This window comes from Colias eurytheme, chromosome 28, assembly GCF_061535395.1.
Source record: "Colias eurytheme isolate Ceu_HAF_F1 chromosome 28, ilColEury1 Martin Lab GWU primary, whole genome shotgun sequence".
Classification (NCBI taxonomy): Eukaryota; Metazoa; Arthropoda; class Insecta; order Lepidoptera; family Pieridae; genus Colias; species Colias eurytheme.
Window position 1 is genome coordinate 4,781,292 of NC_143007.1, and position 21,599 is coordinate 4,802,890.

General features: G+C 32.7%; 1 protein-coding gene across 1 annotated transcript in view; it reads left to right on the top strand.

Moving 5' to 3' along the window:
- Hdc (histidine decarboxylase) overlaps positions 1-19,648 on the top strand; it is a 32,322-nt gene extending 12,674 nt beyond the window's left edge. Inside the window, exons 6-19 of the mRNA XM_090117575.1 lie at positions 592-760; positions 2,186-2,295; positions 5,765-5,904; positions 6,508-6,597; positions 8,374-8,444; positions 8,828-8,847; positions 9,071-9,232; positions 10,801-10,899; positions 11,802-11,880; positions 12,201-12,365; positions 12,961-13,068; positions 13,566-13,736; positions 17,693-17,830; positions 19,006-19,648. Of these exons, the coding sequence (XP_089973701.1) occupies positions 592-760; positions 2,186-2,295; positions 5,765-5,904; positions 6,508-6,597; positions 8,374-8,444; positions 8,828-8,847; positions 9,071-9,232; positions 10,801-10,899; positions 11,802-11,880; positions 12,201-12,365; positions 12,961-13,068; positions 13,566-13,736; positions 17,693-17,830; positions 19,006-19,535 (2,052 nt within the window). The 3' untranslated portion in view covers positions 19,536-19,648. The remainder of the gene's footprint in view (positions 1-591; positions 761-2,185; positions 2,296-5,764; positions 5,905-6,507; positions 6,598-8,373; positions 8,445-8,827; positions 8,848-9,070; positions 9,233-10,800; positions 10,900-11,801; positions 11,881-12,200; positions 12,366-12,960; positions 13,069-13,565; positions 13,737-17,692; positions 17,831-19,005) is intronic.
- The last annotated feature ends 1,951 nt before the right edge of the window (positions 19,649-21,599 follow it).

Consider the following 21,599-nt stretch of genomic DNA (forward strand, 5'->3'; position numbering starts at 1 on the left):
TTGTAAGCTACAGGTAATGTTCAAATAGATGTTATGTGTTTCATGTTGGGTGTTTGATTTTTAGTCTTTAATGCTCTTGAGTTGAGCATTTTGAGTAATTATTGTGTTCGTTTAGTAATTAGTGTGTAAGTTTAGGCATAAAATTGGAACCAATCAGATTCATAGTCTTTTCGATCAGTTACTTAATCAGTAAAATTTATTAACAATTATGTTGTGTAAAGATTTCAATTCAAGCAGTTGAAATCTAATTTCTAATATATATTATATTATAAAGGCGAAAGTTTGTAAGGATGTATGGATGTATGGATGTTTGTTACTCTTTCACGTAAAAACTACTGAACCGATTACAATGAAATTTAGCACACATATAGAGGGTAACTTGGATTAACACATAGGATAGTTTTTATCCCGGAAATCCCACGGGAACGGGAACTATGCGGGTTTTCCTTTGCAGACGCGGGCGAAGCCGCGGGCGGAAATCTAGTCTTACATAATACATAAATATGCGAAAAAAAATCTAAAGACTTATCTTATAATGCCTGACTGACTATATAACATGAAATACCTACAGTTAATTTGAATGTAAAATAGACAACAGCAAGCGAAGCAACCCTGGTGAGCCTTCTAGCAGCTCGTACGAGAGCTCTGATGGAGCTGTCCAAGCTGAACCCTGAACTGCAGTCTTCTGAACTATTGGGGCATTTGATCTGCTACTGCTCTGACCAGGCACATTCTTCTGTGGAAAAAGCTGGGCTTATTGGTGAGTGCTAGAAATAACAATTGACTAATTAATATTATGTTTATATATTTACCACAAAATATCCGCTGCTCTTATCATAAAACTAGCTGCTCCGCGCGGTTCACCCTCGTGGTTCCACTCCTGTTGGTCTTAGCGGCATGATATATAGCCTATATATAACCTTCCTCGATAAATTGGCTATCTAACACCGAAAGAATTTTTCATATCGGACCAGTAGTTCCTGAGATTGGCGCGTTCAAACAAACAAACTTCAGCTTTATAATATTAGTATAGATTATAATAATGTTAATCATTTTATGGTCCCATCAAACAGGCAGTGCCTATGAATTTTTTGCTGTCAATTAAAGTTCCGGGTCAAGTTTTAGTGGTGTAAAATTAAATCTTTGATAAACGAAATCGATCGATCGATTTTCTTTTACTCTCAAAATTGTGTTTTAATGGCAGTTGAAATCACTGGATTATATGGTGATGGTCCACTTATCCTATATTTCATATAGAAAAATGGCATGGGGTAACATAAAAAGCAATATTCTGCAACGTGTGACCACTTAACATCAGGTGGCCCATCTGCCCCTTTGCTTGCTCTGATATAAAAAAAAAAAAATCTGCCTACCTGCACTACTGCATACAATACACACCTACACTCCCGATCATGCAAAAAATTGTCCAAAGCAATTGCTACGCGAAGTCTACGAATCTTTTAGGCAAAATTTTCTATTGAGCGTATACGACTTTGAACATTACTGCCACGAAATAAGGTGTGAATTTAAATGAATGTTTTGCCGCTCGGACATTTTTTGAAGAACTTTTAATAGGCTATTGTGACTAGTTATTGAAGTGAAACTTCTTTATCGGGGTTGGAAAAAAATGTAGTTTAACATTTTTTCGTTACGCGTGACATTTTTCCGTTACGCGCCATCTTTTTCTTATCCCTATCACGCGTGATTCGACGTATTTCTGTAAAGTTGCATATAGTAAATTATTTTTTGAAAAATAAGGTCATAAAGAAGTTTCACTTCTTACGTGTGTACAATAGTACTTGCACACATTTTTATAGTACGTCTATGTCCCCAAATCAAATTACTTCATCTGATGTATGACACTTATACAGTATACGTACACTTCTAATCATATCATACTTCAGCTCAAACTAATAAGCTAAATAAACATAGTAAAAAACAAAATAAATAATCTTTATTAAGCTATTGCATAGCTTCTATCGCGGGCCTTGAGCCCGGGGACCAAACCCAGAAATTCCGTAACGAAAAAACCTCACGCTCCCCACTCCGACGGGCACGGAGGTGTGGCTTGAAGGCATAGCATGCAATAGCTTTACCGCGGCAGTCCCCGAATGCCACACGTCTTTTTTAATCAAAATGTGTAACTACCCTTTTTTTTCAAACTCAAAATCTATACTTATTGTAGGTCTGGTGAGAATGCGCTACATCGAGTCTGATGAGAAGCAGTGCATGCGAGGCGATAAACTAGATGAAGCTATACTTAGCGATAAAGCTAAGGGCCTTGTTCCGTTTTGGGTAAGTGACTTAAATATATTATGTTATGAGCAATTTGATAAGTCCAGGCACTATTCATAATAGCCGGTCTGTATCAATAATGCCCTACTCAATTGGGCTTATGTGATTAAAATGGCATGAATCACTTTTCCCGGTCATTATTAATAATGCCCAGGAAAAGTGATGAGACGGGGAGAGTGTATGAAGCCGTCCTCGACAAAAGGTATATCTAAACACGAAAGGAATATTTCGATTCGTACTATAAGTTTCTGAAATAAAAAAGATAAAAGATAATTTAAATAACTTAAATTAAAAGTATTTGCAATTTCGAGATTATATTTTGTTAATTGTGATAGTCATAGCAAAACGTTTTTCATGTTGTTTTCCAATTTAATATTTAGTATATATTCTATGAAATCAAAATTTAAATAACATATACAGGGTGTAATCGTTAAGTGTGCACAGGCGATTGTTCCGTAACTATTGCAGATATCAAAGAACTTTAAACTGATATCGAAAGTACTTAACCTAATGATTAAAATGAAAATAATTACTTTTTTTTAATATAACAGGAAATATCTAATCTCTGACTGTAAAAATCAGCACGACATTTTAAACACATTTTCTTACTTGTAACAAACAGGCAAAATATTACACTTTTATAAATATCTCAACCAACATAATATTTCAGTTCCCTGTGCTTATTTAAAACATTGTAATTTAAATGACGTCACAGCTGTCCGCCATCTTTGATTCCTACAAATTGGTCCCTGTGAGGTTTTACAATCTTGAAACACTAATAATGCAACGGGGACAATATACAAATTGCTTTCATAAAATAAATTGTAAATTAAAATGGCGATTTTCTTTGTTAATGATGCGAAAGAATTGAGATAAGATGGTGGTAATTTTAACTTTATTATTATCCCTTGGTTTTAGTTTTTTCATATACAAGAAGTGTAATATTTTTACTACTAATTAAATGAATAAATATAATACTTATAACAGTTTTTTAGAAGTATGTTGCGGATTTTCAAAGCGATTTTCCTTCGATTTTCCATTGAATAACTTTGATTAAAACACAATTTCTGTAGTTTTTTTTTTTAAATTACATTTTTTTAAATTTTTTTATCCTTTGCTGTTGGCTTTCAAAAAAGTTTATCGCAAAATTTTAAGAGATACCTAATGATTGAAAAAAATTATTGAATTTGTTTGTCGTATTTTTAAATTTTCCGTCATGTTTTTGAAGTGAAACTTCTTTATCGGGGTTGGAAAAAAAATTAGTGTAACATTTTTTCGTTACGCGTGACATTTTTATTAATTACTAGCGGTCCGCCCCGGCTTCGCCCGTGGTACATATTTACGTTTTCTCTACATAAAAACCATCCTCGTACTTCAAGGAATATAATAAAAAAGAATGATCGAAATCGGTTCAGCCGTTCTCGAGTTATGCGCTTACCAACACATTTTGCGATTCATTTTTATATATAAGATTTGCTATTAGTTTTAGAGAATTACATACATTTAAATATTATTAGGATTTCCTTTAAATATCTATATGTTTATGTTTATCTTGAGCTTTTTATATCGCATCTATTTTAGTCCTAACAAGGCAACATCGTGTTGAGATAAATGAAGGTATTAATGTGTAATTTTCTTCCAAAGCGAGTGGAATTTAATTATTATTGATGAGAAGCGCGTTACCTGATACGCTAGCTTATTAACGCGGCTCTACTTGCGTTGTTTCTTCCTAAACGTATAGTATTAACCTAAAGTATCTATAAACATCTTTATTCTACATTCTGCAAATAAAGCAATTTGAATTTTGAATTTGAATTTGAATTTGAATTTGAATAAAACCAGCAATCGTCTACGATCGTAGTTTAATTATAGAATACTAGCTGCGTGCCGCGGTTTCACCCGCAGTGTTCCGCTCCTGTTGGTGTTAGCGTGATGATATAGGTATAACCTTCCTCTATAAATGGGCTATCTAACACCGAAATAATTTTTCAAATTGGACCAGTAGTTTCTGAGATTAGCGCGTTCAAACAAACAAACTCTTCAGCTTTACAATATTAGTATAGATTAGTAGAGATAGATTATAATAATAAATAGGATAACAAATAAATAATCTGATTATTTATTTGTTATCCTATTTACTTTTAATAATATATTAAGGCCATATTAATATAATTTAGGCTTTTAATGAAACGGATTACTAAACCAACTAGGCTTCCGACATACATAATATTATAATTATGATGTTCGCGACTTCGTCTGGAGTAATAGAAAAACGAATATTCACTACATCACTACATAGTATAAAACAAAGTCGCTTTCTCTGTCCCTATATCCGTATGCTTAGATCTTGAAAACTTCGCAACGGATTTTGATGCGCTTTTTTAATAGATAGGGTGATTAAAGAGGAAGGCTTAAGAATATAATTTATTAGTTTTTAGACAAAGAAGTTTCCCTTCTGACACGTGTGCTCGGCACATACGCTCTTTTGTTATTATTAGCGCGTTTTTTGTTTCTTTTTAATTATGATTTCATTCGTCTCATCATAATGATTCAATAATTTATTATTTGCTATTTCTTTTCATTCATTTAAATTAACTCAACTCAAACATTTATTTATTCCATTAGAATCACTTTTGAAACGTCATTATAAAATATTTTTAACATTTACCACCGATTCGGAAAGCAGTATCTACGGAGAAGAACCGGCAAGAAACTCCATAGTTGCTCTTTTAATTATAATTTTATTTAATTATAGGTACTACAGCCATGTTGTTTTATACTGTTTTTTATTTACTATACATTCGTATTTATTTCACGATAGATCGTAATATACGTATTTTAGTTTTACAGTATTAAGTAGGCTGTAGGATAACTAGATTACCGTGCATGCAATACTTATAACTAGCGTAGGTAATTAATGTATTAATACGGTATCCGACTTAATAGCATTGCAATTAATATAAATATAGAATTAATATTTTTAAAATTATATTTGCTTTTTTTAACATAAAATTAATAACAATTAATCCTAATAAAATTACAAATGCGATTTGTATATTTGATTGTTTGTTACACCTTCACGCAAAAACTGCTGAACCGTTTCCATCAAATTTGGCACACACATAGAGAGTCACTTGGATTAAAACATAGTATATCAATTAGTATAGTTTTTATCCCGAAAACCCCACGGGATCTTGAACAATGCAGGTTTTACTTTGACTACTCGAGCGAAGCTGCGGGCGAATAGCTAGTAACTATGTATCACTACATAGTATAAAACAAAGTCGCTTTCTATGTCCCTATGTCTCTTTGTATGCTTAAATCTTTAAAACTAAGCAACGGATTTTGATGCGGTTTTTTTTAAAGATAGAGTGATTCAAGAGGAAGGTTTTAGTATAAAATTTAATAAGGTTTTAGACAAAGCGGGCGGATAGCCAGCTTGTATTTACTATTTTAAATTAATTGACAGGTATGCGCAACCCTCGGCACAACGGGATCTGTAGCGTTCGACAATCTTCGTGAAATTGGTCAAGTGTGCGAGAAACATTCGGCCTGGCTTCATGTCGACGCTGCGTATGCCGGCAGCGCCTTTATATGCCCGGAGTTTAGGTTTGTATCAATTTTTAAGGTGCTTTTCCACTAGAGATGTTGCTGTTGCGTTTGATATTCACAAATCATACATCCATACTAATATTATAAATGCGAAAGTAACTCTGTCTGTCTGTCTGTTACTCAATCACGCCTAAACTACTGAACCAATTTTCATGAAATTTGGTATGGAGATATTTTGATACCCGAGAAAGGACATAGGCTACTTTTTATCCCGGGAAAATGACGCAATCCCGGAAATCCCACGGAAACGGGAACTATGCGGGTTTTTCATTGACTGCGCGGGTGAAGCCGCGGGCGGAAACCTAGTATTATGTATGTTGTCAAATAAATGTTTTTTCTTTCTTTCTTTCTACATAGGGATGTACGGTGCAACCGTACAGAACGCAACATCATCATCTTTCCTACTAATATTATAAATGCGAAAGTTTGTGAGGATGGATGTGTATGTGTATGTTTGTTACTCTTTCACGCAAATACTACTGAACCGATTACAATGAAATTTAGCACACATATAGAGGGGTAACTTGGATTATTACATAGGATAGGATTTTCAAACACATAAATTACAATTAATGCTATAAATAATAATATTTATTTCAGACACTGGCTTGACGGTGTTGAAATGGCGGATTCTTTCGCTTTTAACCCGTCAAAGTGGTTGATGGTGAACTTCGACTGTACCGCTATGTGGTGAGATTTTTGCATTTAATAGTCCAGTACTTAGATTACAAAATAAAAGACAGATGGAGCGTTGCCGAACTAAACCGAATAATTTATCGTCATTTCCATAAAGCTATGTGTGCTGTCATTTCGCCGCTGCACTGTACGTACACGGTGCTTCTGTGTGGGTGTTATGTTACCAGATATTGCAAATTTTCCCAAAATTTTCCCCGACTACGGAAGAAAGAGGGTTATGTTTTTCGAGTGTAGGTATGTATGTATAATATTTCTTTGACACGCCCTGCAGTATAAACTGTTGGGTCGATTTTGAGTTGTGACTTATGAGGTGTCATTGCAATCATCTGAATTATGAAGGTAGCTGTGGTGGTAGTGACGTAGGCTACATAAATTATTAGCAGTCATGTTTTAATTTTTATTTTAATATAAATTCGGGTTTTTGATATTATTTTATAATATTGTAAAAATTATTTTATCACCTATCTACTAAAGTTATACATGGACATAATAATTTTATTCAATTTTTATTAAATAAATTATATTAAAAAAAGTTTTTATTTTTCAAAACATATGAATGCGAATAGCGGTAGTTTTTAGTCGAGAATGCGGGACATTTTATTTTCATCATATCCATCATGTGAATTAAATCGCAAGCGAAAACGACGCTTTTTATAAAAGTAACAAAAAAATATATAATGCTTTTTAAAATAATCTAATAATGACCATGAACTTTTATTGCACTATACAAATAATCACATTCACGATCGAAAAATCCAACAGCACTACCCCGAATATCTTTTAACCATTTTACCCCTAAAAATGGCAAATTCATTTTCAAAATACTGGCAGCATACGTTGAAGTTTTGAATTCCTTCGTATTTGTAAAATTATTATTTGTATACAAAATTAAATAAGCCAAATAATCTACAGAAAATCTGTAAAACGATGTTTTATCTTTTTGTTTGTTTTCGGGAACAAGTTTTACAGCGTTTTAATATCACAAGACAGCATTTTTTTACTAAAATATCAAACCCCTTTTGACGTATTGCATGACACTAGAATCGCTATAGCACTAGCGGAGGAACGTATTCGTTTTTGATTTCGTATTTTCTTTGACAAGGGCGATGAATGATTGACATGCTCCATCTGTATTTTATTTTGTAATCTAAGGTCCAGTATTAATTGAGTTATTATTTCATAGATTATAATATTATTATCCTGTGTTATACAATATTAATAATCAAGGTATGTTTTAAAAAGGTAGTAGATTTTTTAAAATTATTCTACGAAAGAAGATTGACTTAAAAATTCTGAATGAAAGTTGAATGAAATGTTAAAATTAAAACTGATATTAAATAATAAATAATATAACAATGTAATTGAAATAACTCGTAATTAATTATAATAATAATTTCTAACATTATTAATAGACTGATCGGTTGGCTAAGTTATAGAAGTGACCCTGCCTTCCAAGTTAGTGGTCGTGGGTTCGATTCCCACCAGGAGCAAATATTTGTGTGATGAACATCCATGTTTGCTCTGTGTCTGGGTGTTAATTATCTATATAAGTATTTATTTAAAATTATATATGTATGTCAGCCGTCTGGTATCCATAGACCATAACACAAGCGAAAGCTTAGGGATCAGATCGTGCCGTGTGAAAATTGTCCTGAAATATTTATTTATTTATTATTTGCAAATTATTAAAACTTGCATATTCTAAAAAAATACCTTATGTTATTAATTATAACTATGTTTATTAAACATTTATTTTACAAATATTTTCAGGGTGAGAGACAGCACAGCTCTACACAGGACTTTTAACGTAAATCCTATATATTTGCGACATGAAAACTCAGGTTGGTAGCTTCAGTATAAAGCTGAAAAGTTTATTTGTTGGTTTGTTTGTTTGAACGCGCTAATCTCAGGAACTACTGGTTCGATTTGAAAAATTATTATGGTGTTAGATAGCCCATTTATCGAGGAAGGCTATCATCACGCTAAGACCAACAGGAGCGGAGCATTGCGGGTAAAACCGCAGGGCACAGCTAGTTTTAAAATAACTTTATTGATTATTACAACGTAATTTACTTCTTTTAAAAGCAAGAATTGAAACAATTATTCTTTTTTACCAAACTGTTGCCTAAAGTCTACTGACATTTTTTTGGGAACTTTTGTTTTCTCGAAGTATGTATTTATTAAAAGCTAAAATGAATTCACTAAAGAAAATCTTATTTTTCAGGAAAAGCGATTGATTACATGGTAAGTAATGTTAATTTAATTTTAATTGTTTAGAATTTTAAAATAAAAATTGATGAAAACATAAAAATGTATACTACCTCTCTATTTTATTCCTCTATAAATATTTTTTGTAATGACCAAGATATATTATGTCCTATGTACCCATTTTAGACATGTTAACGAAAAAAAACTGTTCAACTGTAAAAATTCAAACAAAATATTAATTAATTTACTACATTACAAGGTTGGTTCACAAAAAGCGAACACCGCACGACATAACATTAGAACTCAAGACGTCAAAGATGATTCCGTCACTGATGATGAAAACCTTCATGGGTATAACAAAATGGCGTCCGGGTGTGATAAAGCGATCCAACTTGAAAACCCTGATAAGAAGGAACCTCTTGTATGTGTTTTTATTTAAAATGGTGGATGGTTTTGAAATAAACTAATACTTGGGAATAAAATACCAAATAACAAAATTCTAAGTAAAGGGTAACTACTAACTACTTATGAATATGCAACTTAATTATTTTTATTTTGTTTTTATTTAACATAATTTGTTTATTGTGGGCCGATTTTTCAATGTTTTGGTAAAACTTATCCGTCCAATAAAGTATTACACGATAATATTAAAATGTCATGTAAACTGTCAAATACGGGCAATTAGAATACGTTTTAAAAATGGTAGTTTTATACATTATTCGACGAATAAGTTTTAACCAAGGATTGAAAAATCAGCCCTTAAACAACTAAAATTATTGAACTATAGTCCTTTCCACCTAAGATGATTTCTGTGACACATCGATTTTTGACACGTGTAGAGATGTCTTTACTGAAATCATATCGATCGTTTCCGATAATCGATAATATTTTATATGGAAATGAAATCGATTTGAATAAAGTACCAAAATTAGTTTTTTCGGCATTTCGCCAACAATTAACTAAGGAAACTTAGCAAACAACAGCAACAAAAAGTCGACAATAACAATTAGTAACAATAACAGAATACCACGTAAAGAATCAATATAAAAATGCAACTTGTATACAAGGCTGACGCACTCGTACAGACGATTGACTCGATTGACAAACGATCACAAGATGGGCGCCGATTATATGATTTTCCAACTCTATGATTTTTCAACGATCCATTTCATGTACACGAATTGCGTAGGTATTATATTTTTGTGTTATTTTTCATTATATTAAACTAAACAATACTGTTTTGGATTTATAAGCATAAGATGTTTCATTTTTATATTTTTGGTAATAATGCCGCCATAAAATAAAAATATTATGCACTAAAATTATTTTGGCGTTTTAAAAATAAAATACGTAATTCGGAACACGATGAAGTGTCACAGGAATCATCATAGGTGAAAAGGACTATAACAAGAACTAACCATATTATATGACGAAGAGATCTTGGTTTATTAACATAAATTAAAAACTAGAAATAATACATTATCATAAACTAGCTGTTGCCCGCAGCTTCGCCTGCATGGAAAAGATAAATCTTGGTACAAACTTTTATTCCCTATTCTATCCCCTTGGTGATGAAATTGATCAAAATCCTTTCATAACGGATGCCTACGTCCTAACATCTATCTACCTGCATGACAAATTTCAGCCTGATCCGTTCAGTGGTTTGGGTTGTGCGTTGATAGATCACTTTATCAGTCAGTCAGTCAGTCACCTTTGAACAATTTAAACAATGAAATAGATTTAATTTTAAACACAATTTGATATGCTTTAACACTCGTTTCAATGTGTTTACAAAGGAATTGGTTGAAATCTAATAAATGAATAGAAAAAAAACACATTTTAATCGATTTATTACTAACAAAAATCGATTAAAATCCATTTTACAAATATCGGGTAGTAATTATGTTATTATCAGGTACTGGGATACTAATACTCGTATTTTTTAACTTTTTTTTTAATAATCTCTAATATTATTTATTTAAATTTCAGCATTGGCAGATACCTTTAAGCCGTCGCTTCCGAGCCCTGAAGCTGTGGTTCGTTTTGAGAAACTATGGAATTTCTGGACTACAGAAGCATATCCGTGAGGTAGATAAGTATTTCTATTATTATTTTCAAAAGCTGAAGAGTTTGTTTGTTTCAACGCGCTAATCTCAGGAACTACTGGTCCGATTCAAAAAAATATTTCGGTGTTAGATAGCGCATTCATTGAGGAAGGTTATACGCTATATATATAATATCATCTCGCTAAGACCAACAGGAGCGGAGCACTGCGGGTAAAACCGTGGAGCACAGCTAGTAATACATATAAGATGTTTCGTAATAGAAATATCTATTACAATTGTCAATGAAATAGTGTCCAAAATGTGCTAGTATTAGGGCCGATTTTTCAATGTTTGGTTAAAACTTATCCGTTCAATAAAGTATTACACGATAATATTAAAATGTCACGTAAACTGTCAAATACGGGCAATTAGAATACGTTTTTAAAATGGTAGTTTTTTACATTATTCGACGAATAAGTTTTAACCAAGGATTGAAAAATCAGCTCTTAGAAGAAAAAACAGTCGAATTTCCCATCAAAACTTACCTTTAAAATCAAGATAACATTTTTATTAATTAGATCTAGAGACTCTTAAAAATTATCATTGTGATAAGATTCATTATAATTAAAAATATCCTTTGTATGTTACAAACAAAACGTTTAAAACTAGATTAGTTATTTATAAGTGAAGTCCCATGTCCCCTAGTGGGGTAAGGGGCAGACGCATTACATCTGTTTCACTGATCGATTTTCTTTAGGGACAAGTAGGTGATCAGCCTTCTGTGTCCTGCCAGACCGAGACATTTTTTTTTCTTCGTCTCCACCGGGAATCGAACCCAGGACCCCTCGGTGCTACGCTCACGCGTCAACCACTGTACCTACCAAGGAGGCGGTCAATATATTTATAGTTATTTATAGGTACTGTTAAAATTTATTTGCTTCACAGGGCGTGCGTTTAGCGCAAAAGTTCGAAGCCTTGGTGCTTGCTGATCAACGTTTCGAGATACCTCAGCCAAGCAACTTGGGTTAGTATGGATTCTACTATAAAAGCATTATAAGCCATATTTATACAGAAAAAATAAATAATCTATTACGTAAATAAATAAATAATATACATAATATATAACTAAATAAATAATATTAACATGCTCACTTTTGTATTGAAGTGAATCTTCTTTAGGCGCTTTTAGTGAAATTTCAAAGCAATACCGTCACGTCATGAAGTACGGCGACACTATTATTATTTTTAAAACTTCCCAAATAAGTTTCACTTCTGAAACGTGTGCTTGGCACACACGCTATTTTTTCATAAAGCAACATTTTTAAAACGCCCGTTTCCACACAGGTATGGTAGCATTCCGTTTAAAAGGCGACAATACACTAACGGAATTACTTCTAAAACGCCTGAACGGTAGAGGCTATATACACGCAGTTCCGGCCTGTTTCAAAGGTGTCTATGTTATTAGATTCACTGTAACATCGCAACGTACTACTAATCAAGATATTTTGGGTAAGTAAAAATACTTATACATTATCTATACTTACTATGTATTATTATTTTATTAATATTATAAAGCTGAAGAGTTTGTTTGTTTGAACGCGCTAATCTCAGGAACTACCTACTGGTCCGATTTGAAAAAAAAAATCTTTCGGTGTTAGATAGTCCATTTATTGAGGAAGGCTATAGGCTATATACAGGGTGTAATCGTTAAGTGTGCACAGGCGATTTTTCCGTAACTATTGCAGATAACAAAAAACTTTTTTTGATATTTCTCGATTTATTTTTAAAAATTTATTATGGCCATTTTACTAATTAAGTTGAGTACTTTCGATTTCAGTTCAAAGTTTTTTGATATCTGCAATAGTTACGGAATAATCGCTTGTGCACACTTAACGATTACACCCTGTATATATCATCAATTCATCACACTAAGACCGACAGGAGCGGAGCAATGCGGGTGAATCCGCGGAGCACAGCTAGTAACTTATAATTTAAAAGTTAACAATGACATTTTATTATTTTATTGTACCTATATCCAACTTACAAAAAATGAAAAAAAATATATATATAATTATATTTATTTTCACATTAATATTTTTTTCAGATGACTGGAATGAAATAAAAACCGTTGCTTCCGAAATCTTGGTGGATATGTTTGGATCAGAAAACGGGAACATCGTGGTATCTAAGAAGCCAAGGATTTCTTTGAAAGGTAAGTTTTACACTAGAGATAATAAATATAACAATCCACACGTTTAGAAAATATATACAGGGTTACTTGTAAAACACCGGCAACCTCGCAGGACAAGATAGCTATTAACAACATTTGTTCTACGACTATTGGGATAACGCAATAAATTATTTTTAAATTATTTTTTAAGCTTTTATTGTACTCTCCTAAAATTCTAAAAGTCTATGTTCTATTCATTATCGAAATGACGACGCGACGACGCTTCCCCCGCTTCTTGTTTATGTAATTTTTGGGATGAGCGTAGAGTTTATAATATTAAAACGGAAAATTAAATGAATATAACCCTGTAACCCTGTATAGATGAATGTATAATTTCATATATATTATTTTCAAAATTATGAATTCAAGGCGTAAACCGTCTGGAAATAAGAGGTCATAATACGGCCCCTGATTTATTTTGTATTCGTGTAACTGTAATGTGTGCCTAAATAAATACAAATAATCAATTAATTGTATAGAAACCCGCGAACTAAACGCGACATTCGGCACAAGCCTGCTGCTAGCGAACAGCCCCATGAGCCCCAAGATCGTGAACGGCACACACGCCGCCATCTGCGAGTACGAGCAGCTGCTGTCCTCTTGTGCGCATACATTCGCGCAGTTAAACATGGAGCCGAAGGATAGCCCTGGTAAAACATTGTTTTTTTACAGCATAAGGGGCTGACGAGACCCAATTTTGTTAAAATTGAAGTTATTTGAGCAGTTTTTTAAGAAAAGATATTTATTCTAGCCCAGTCTTTCCCAACGTGGGCGATAACGCCCCCTTGTGGGCGCTGCAGGCCTAAAGGGGGGCGGTAAGAGACCCAGAAAAAAAAGGGGGCGTTGTGTAGGGCTTTGGGGTCGATTTATAATTTCATCTACCTAGCTAGGAAGACTCTTAGACACCGACTGAGCTCTCGACTTCGAGAGTCGACATCTTATGAACTAATATTATCAACTAATATATTAAGATATAGCTCAAACTCGGTTGGATATAATAGACCGCGGGCAATCATGTTTTAACAAGTTTTTGTTAAATAATCCGATTTGTACATTCCTGTATCAATCGGCTGGTTCTATAATACTTGTTCTTGCTTGTCGAGTACGATTGGGCGTCGAATGAGATAAACGAGTTTATGCACGTTTGATGTCTTATTCCTGTTGGTGCGTGCTGCTTATGCAATCCTATATAAACGACGTAAATTTATTTTATTTTCATTTGCGGTTTCGCGCATAATAGATAAGCAGTACTTGATTTCAACACTTACGTATTTCTCAAAACAAAACAATGTCGGAAGTAAAAAAGAAGAGACGGCAATACTCTGCGGAATATATTAAATTCGGATTTATTGAAAATCCCACAAACCCGTCGTCGCCTTTGTGTCTTCTATGTCTAAAAACATTTTCGAACGAAGCAATGAAGCCTTCAAGACTGCAAGATCATTTGAATAAAATGCATCCAGATAAGAAAGACAAGAATGTAGCATATTTTCAAGACCTAGAGAAGAAGCATAATACTCAGCCAAGTGTGTCAAAACTATTTTCGGCGGCTGCTAAGCAAGATGACGACGGACTTCGAGCTTCGTACAATATCTCTTTGTTAATTGCTCAAAAAGGCAAACCACACAACATCGGAGAAGAGTTAATTTTGCCAGCAATAAAGGAAGTAATAACTACTGTGCTTCATAAACCGGCCGCAGATATTATCCGAAAAATTCCTTTGAGTAATAATTCTGTGCAAAGAAGAGTTGATGAAATGGCTGAAAACATTGAAGAATCATTGTGCAATCATCTGAGGACTAGTCAATTCTCAATTCAGCTCGATGAGTCCACTTTACCAACTAATGAAGCGTTGTTGCTATCTTACGGGAGGTTTATTAAAGATGAGAAAATACGTGAAGAACTATTGTTTGCCAGAAATTTGGAGACAGATACAAAAGGCGAAACCATATTCAATACATTGGAAAAGTTTTTTGAAGAGAAAGAGATTCCTTTGAAAAATATTATATCAGTTGCTACGGATGGCGCTCCGGCTATGACAGGGCGCCATAAAGGCTTCATAGCGTACTTAAAGAATAAAATTCCAGATGTCTTTGCTATACATTGCGTTATTCATAGACAACATTTGGTTGCTAGAAACTTAAGTGAACGACTATTTCAATCACTGCAATATGTCATCAAAGCAGTCAATAAAATCCGTAGCAGCTCTTTGAATGATAGATTATTTCATCAGCTTTGCTACTAATGACGAAGATTTCAACCGTTTGTTGCTTCATACTGAAGTTCGTTGGCTGTCAAGAGGCAATTGTCTGATTCGATTTTACAACCTGTTTGACTCTGTGATAGAGTTCTTGGAAACTAAAGATACAGAACTGCGCAACAAGCTCATAACATCAAAGAATGATATAGCTTACATGACAGACCTGTATAAATTGTTCAACGACATGAACCTCCAACTGCAAGGCGATGAACTAAATTTAATTAAAACAAAAAATGTCGTTGCTGCTTTTGCAGCTAAACTGCTTCTGCACAAAAAGAATATGGGCAGACGTGAGTTTCACAATTTTCCGAATTTATCAGTATTCTGCAGTAACGACGACTTGTTTGCCTACTGCCAGCATTTGGAAAACCTCCACATTGACTTCACCGAACGATACCAGGACATTTTAAACTTGGAAATACCAGACTGGGTGTTGGATCCGTTTTCAAATGTCAACACAGCAATGTCACCTCAGCTGGAAGAAGAACTTATAGAATTGACAACAAACGAAGAAACAAAAATCAAGTTCAAAAATGGATATCAAGAATTTTGGCTACAAAAACCGATCCCGCAATTGTACCCTGGATTGTGGTCAATTGTTCAACGATTCTTGATAGCATTCCCATCGTCATATTTGTGTGAACGTGGATTTAGTGCTGTGGCAACGCTGCTTACTAAAAAGAGAAATCGTTTGCGTGTTACCGAACGTGGCGACTTGCGGCTGTTTTTGAGTAAATTGGAACCTGATATCAACAAACTTATTGAACAGCATCAGATTCAACCTTCATATTAGTTTTTATATAAGAATTGATTATGTTTGTTTTATTTTCAATAAAAGATACTCTGTCTGTTTTATTTGTTTGTTTTATTTTCAATAAAAGATACTATAAAGTTGTGTTTCAATAATCAGTTATAAGTACTTAGCGGTTTTTAAGTATGTTTAAAAAGGGGGGCGTTAAAAAATAATTTATTCTTAAAGTGGGCAGTAGACAAAAAAAGGTTGGGAACCCCTGTTCTAGCCCATCAAAAAAAAAAATGTTAATATTCATCAATTTCGAAGACCGTGGACGGACTCGATACATAATTGGACGAAATCGGCTCGATAGAAAATAATTGCAAAGATTGGTCTTAAAATCATCATTAAACGATTCTATCTCTTTTTTTTTAACGTACGGGTCTGCAATTTAAAACACGAAGTCAACATATTCATACCTGAAACTCTAACGAGTTATATTTCGCATATGACCCACACTTTTCCTTAAATCACATATTTTCTTATTATTTTCTCCTAAGAAACAGTAACCCGCCAAGTAACAGTGATATTGCGCTCTCGTTTGCGCACACTGTCCAATTGTATGGGAGTAAACGAGAGCGCAATCACTGTTACTGGTAACAAAATTGGGTCTTGTCAGTCAGCCTCATAAGTGTGTGAAATAGTATTTATTCTAGAAAATGGGCCATGATTTGGCCAAATACGAATCTCTACGATTGGCTATTGAATTATTTTATGTATGAAATGGAAGAGCTCTAGATTTTCACAAATAGATAAAGTTCCACGTTTATTTTAAAAGCTTATTTCTTTTAGGATGTTTAAATAAAGAACATGCTATTCAATTACATTGGAACTCAGTGATAACTACGTCAAAAAAATTCTATTGCTTATTTGTTTAAATTAAATTGAATTTATTTTGTTTTGCAGATAATCAAATTACAAATAATTGTTCCAAAAAATAAATTGAATGTCATATTTTGTGTATACCTAAACTTTAAAGGGTAAAGGAGTCTTTATTAACTAACCTATCATCTGAACATTATTATATAATCTTGCATTGGAAATACACTTTAGGAAAAGCTTTTCCTATAAGCGTCATATATTAATTGGAACAAAAACTGAAACTAGATTTGCTTAATTTACTAACCTCCCATCTGAACATCATCAATATAATCTTGCTTTGGAAATAAACTTTAGGAAAAGCTTTTCCTAAAAGCCTAATTTTAATTAGAATAACAACTGAAACAAGATTTTCTTTATTTTAAAAAGCGGTTCCTAAACATCCAATATAATCCTCCATAAAGCTCTTCCTAAATTAATTTGAAGAGCTTTTCCTATAATTCAATTTGAGCTTTTTTTAAATCAATTTGAAGAGCTTTTCCTAAATTAATTTGAAGAGCTTTTCCTATAATTCAATTTGAGCTTTTTTTAATCAATTTGAAGAGCTTTTCCTAAATCAATTGGAAAGCTTTTCCTAAACATCCCATATATTCCTTAAAAACCTCTTGTTATAAATCAATTTGAAGACCTTTTTTGCAATTGGAAAGCTTATCCTAAATCAATCTTCCGCATAGAAATGCGCAGACGGATCCGCGGTATCCGCATGGTCGGCAAGAAGTTCTCTCTCGACTCTTGCATGGACATGGTCCAGGGGCTCATGATGGAACAATCCCTCCCTCTTTGTTCGGAGGAGAGAGAGGACGCGTCTAATGGTGGGTGATGGTTCATTTGCATTTGGTGCTTTTTTAGGCTTTTTTTATAATAGATCAAACAGGCATTTGACCACAGGTCTACCTGATGGTAAGTAGACGGTGATCTAGATGGTGACATGCCCGCTTGAGAGAAATCTATTCATTCTCGCCTTGAAAAGGTCCATATCATATGTGTTTGGAAAAATGTCCACCAGCAGAGAATTCCAATCTTTAGCTATTTCAGTAGTGTTTGTTTAGCATTTCCTTCTTTGATTTTACGCGAGTGTTATGCATTTAGAAATTGAAGATTTTAACTTTAAATTATCCTGACTTTAGACTCTCAAATTCAGTCTCCTCTTGACCACGCTCGCTGTAAAGTGTGCAAAATGGCGGGATAATATAATAATAAATAAATCGCGTTTAAAATCCGTTAAAAAATCTTTACTAAACTTATCGTTTTTGCTATTTTATTTATTCATTTTTGGTAAATATTCCTTGCTTGTTTATGGGTATTTTTCTTATATTTGTAGTATTTTAGGCCAATCAGTCACTTCAAATTTTGTTTAATAATAATTTAGAACATTGTAAAACTGAATTGACAAGTTATTTGCATGCCTCGTTTTAAAAATATTGAAAATTTATTTCCTAGCTTACTTTTAAGAATATAGATAAAAGAGGTAAATTCTAAGTTTGATCACAATTCTGCTCTATAAACTCTTATTCCTGAACAATAATGGTAGTTTGTAAAACTGGGAACAGACAGCTTAAAATCAATTATGTTAGGTAGATCAATATCATGTGTACCTATATGTGACTTATTTAATATGTTTTAATGTATAGTGAAATAGCCTATGTCATCTAACGCTTGCTTTTTCGTTTTAACAGATTCATTGGTGTCTAATTTACCATCTTTATCGTACTATTTTTCTTATTTCTATTGTGTATATGTCAGTATCAAAATAAATATACAAATTATTTAATAATTTTAAAAACAAAATTATTATCTCAATTATTTCAATATTTTTTTCAATTACCTATTTCAAGATACCAATTTTATTTTGATTAAAGGATTGAAAGGTGAACCAATCGGGGCCAATTATTAAGGTAACGAATTGTTTTACAGGTGGTGGTTACGCTTATTATAAAATGCTTAAACACATCTTTTCCAACGAGATCTAATATTTATTATTTATTAGGTTCCAGTCCAGCTGATCGTTCAATTTCTTCTTCACCAGTGACTTCAAGCAACACTATAAAGCAAGACATGAATGTAGATTCAAACCAACTTTGTGTACCAAGCACTCCATCTAAGCAATTCCGATCAAGATCTGTAGATGTCTCCCTTTCAGAACTTAACTTCGAAGACGCTAAAATAACAGTCGACGTGAAAAAGAACGAAATAATAATAACACCAACTGATACGAAAAAAACTATAATCGATGATAAAATTCATTTTAACGTTGTCGACGAGAAACTTAACATAGGCAACCCTGAGTTTGGTAATGTGCAAGATGTTCAAGCAGGTATTGAAGACCCTAATGCAAAATTGACTATAAAGGGACCTGGGAGTTATATCAAGAAGTTAATTCAGCAGTTTAGTGAAGGTCCTTTTGAAGGAGATGATAAACCTGAGTCCGATAGAGCTATTTCTACACAAAGTATTAAGAATAAAGCAGATGCAATTTGCAGGAAATGCCTGCATTATAAGGGAAAGATTACTAAATAAAAGCAATCAAACGTTTAAGATAATGTTTATTATCAAAGAAATATAATCCGACATTTTAGATATTATCCAAATTAGATATTGATGCTTCAATTTTATGCTTGTTTAGATATTATGTATTTCGTCAAATATAAAAAAGCGGGATAGTTACAACGGTTGATTTTAATAATTTTTTATTGTTTGAATTAGGTATACTGTTAAAAAATCTAAAGACGAATAATAATAATAGTTAAAAAAAACTAAAAAACACGCTTTTTATAGAAAACCGAAAACTAGAAAATTTTTATCAAATTAGTATTGTCATCGGTCGTCAATAAATCTACAAAGTTTGAACGAAATCTGGCCGTTTAAAGTGGGTGAAAATCGCGCCCAAAGAAGTCGGTTACAAACATACAGGTGAAGCTAATATAAAGCGTGTAATAAAAATAATATGACAGTGAATTGTATAATCTATCTATGTCTAAGTTTAAGAAATATTTTCTTTATTACAGTCTTTTTTGTTGAATTTTACCTTCTGATTTACATGATTTAGTTAATTTTATGAAACTTAGATGAAATAAACCTTAAAAAGTTTAATTTTGACCATAATATTAAGTTGAAGAGCACAATATTTAAAATAATTGTTATAAATTTTATTTAATTTACTCCATTTTTTTATATTGCTACATTATTAGATATAGCGCAAAACAATATAGCTTTGCTAATGGTTAGATATTTATAATTAAATATTATATAGGAAATAGTAGTATTAACACAATATACAGATACAACCAGTAGGGAAACTTCATACAGAACGTTCGAAATGGCTCACGCACACAAGCAAGCGTGTTTACAAGAATCGTACGTATCTATACTAACATTATAAAGCTGAAGAGATAGTTTGTTTGAACGCGCTATTCTCTGGAACTACTAGTCTGATTTGAAAAATTCTTTCGGTGTTAGATAGCCCATTTACTGAGGAAGGAAGCTATATATCTTCGCCCTAAGACCAACACGTGAGACGTGACCTCGACGTGACTGGAAAAAGTTTACTGAGGCCCTATGCTCCTCGAGGAGTTAAAGAAAAAATCATCATCAAGACCAACAAGAGCAGAGCAATGCGGGTGAAACCGTGGAGCACAGCTAGTCTGTCAATAAAATTGTGACAATACCCTTACAAATCTCGTAAACACGCTTGCTTGTGTGCGTCAGCCATTTCGAACGTTTTGTATGAAGTTTCCCTACTGTATGTATCTGTATATTGTGATATTCATGTAATTACAATTATTTTATTATTACGAAAACTGTGTTTTTTATTTAAAAGCTTTGCTTAACTTATTACTAGATGTAATAAATATTGATTATTGTGAATATTATTATATTATTGTATCAATTTAATATATAATTTAACGGGTTTAATGTATGATTTATATACGCTTAAGATATTTAATCAACAACATTATAATTTTAATTTAATGTTATAAATTGTTTGCTTAATAACCTGCCTTGTCATCTAAAAATATTACCTATATTTAATATTTACTGTCATAAAACTATATTATTTCAAATGTATGTAAGTTCATATATTAAAAACTGCTGTGCAAAATCAATAAATTAGTATATTCTTTAAAATATTATTGTAGATAGTGGTAGCCTAAAAAAATGTAACCATAAATTAAGGAATTAACTCTTGTTAGTAGTTATGTGATATTTAAAGTTACTTGCAAAGATAAAAATATAAAAAAAATATATTATGAGGCACGCAACGCGTTTTTTATTTACTTCCCACATATGTTTTTATACTATGATAGCTCAATTATAGAAATATTACCTTTTCAAACATAACTATTCGCATATTCCCATGTTGATGAGATTTTTCATTAAGGATAAAAAAGCTAAGTTGTCACTTTACCCTCCTATCTCCAGACACAAAAATCATATCATAAATTGGCTCCGTTGTAGTAAAAAGAGACAAATATAAAATGTCGAAGTAAACGTAGTTCAGCTTTACTCTTATCACATAAGGGTATTAAAATAGATGATAGCCGATTCTCGACAGATCTGGCGCACAAAATTTCATGAGACTCA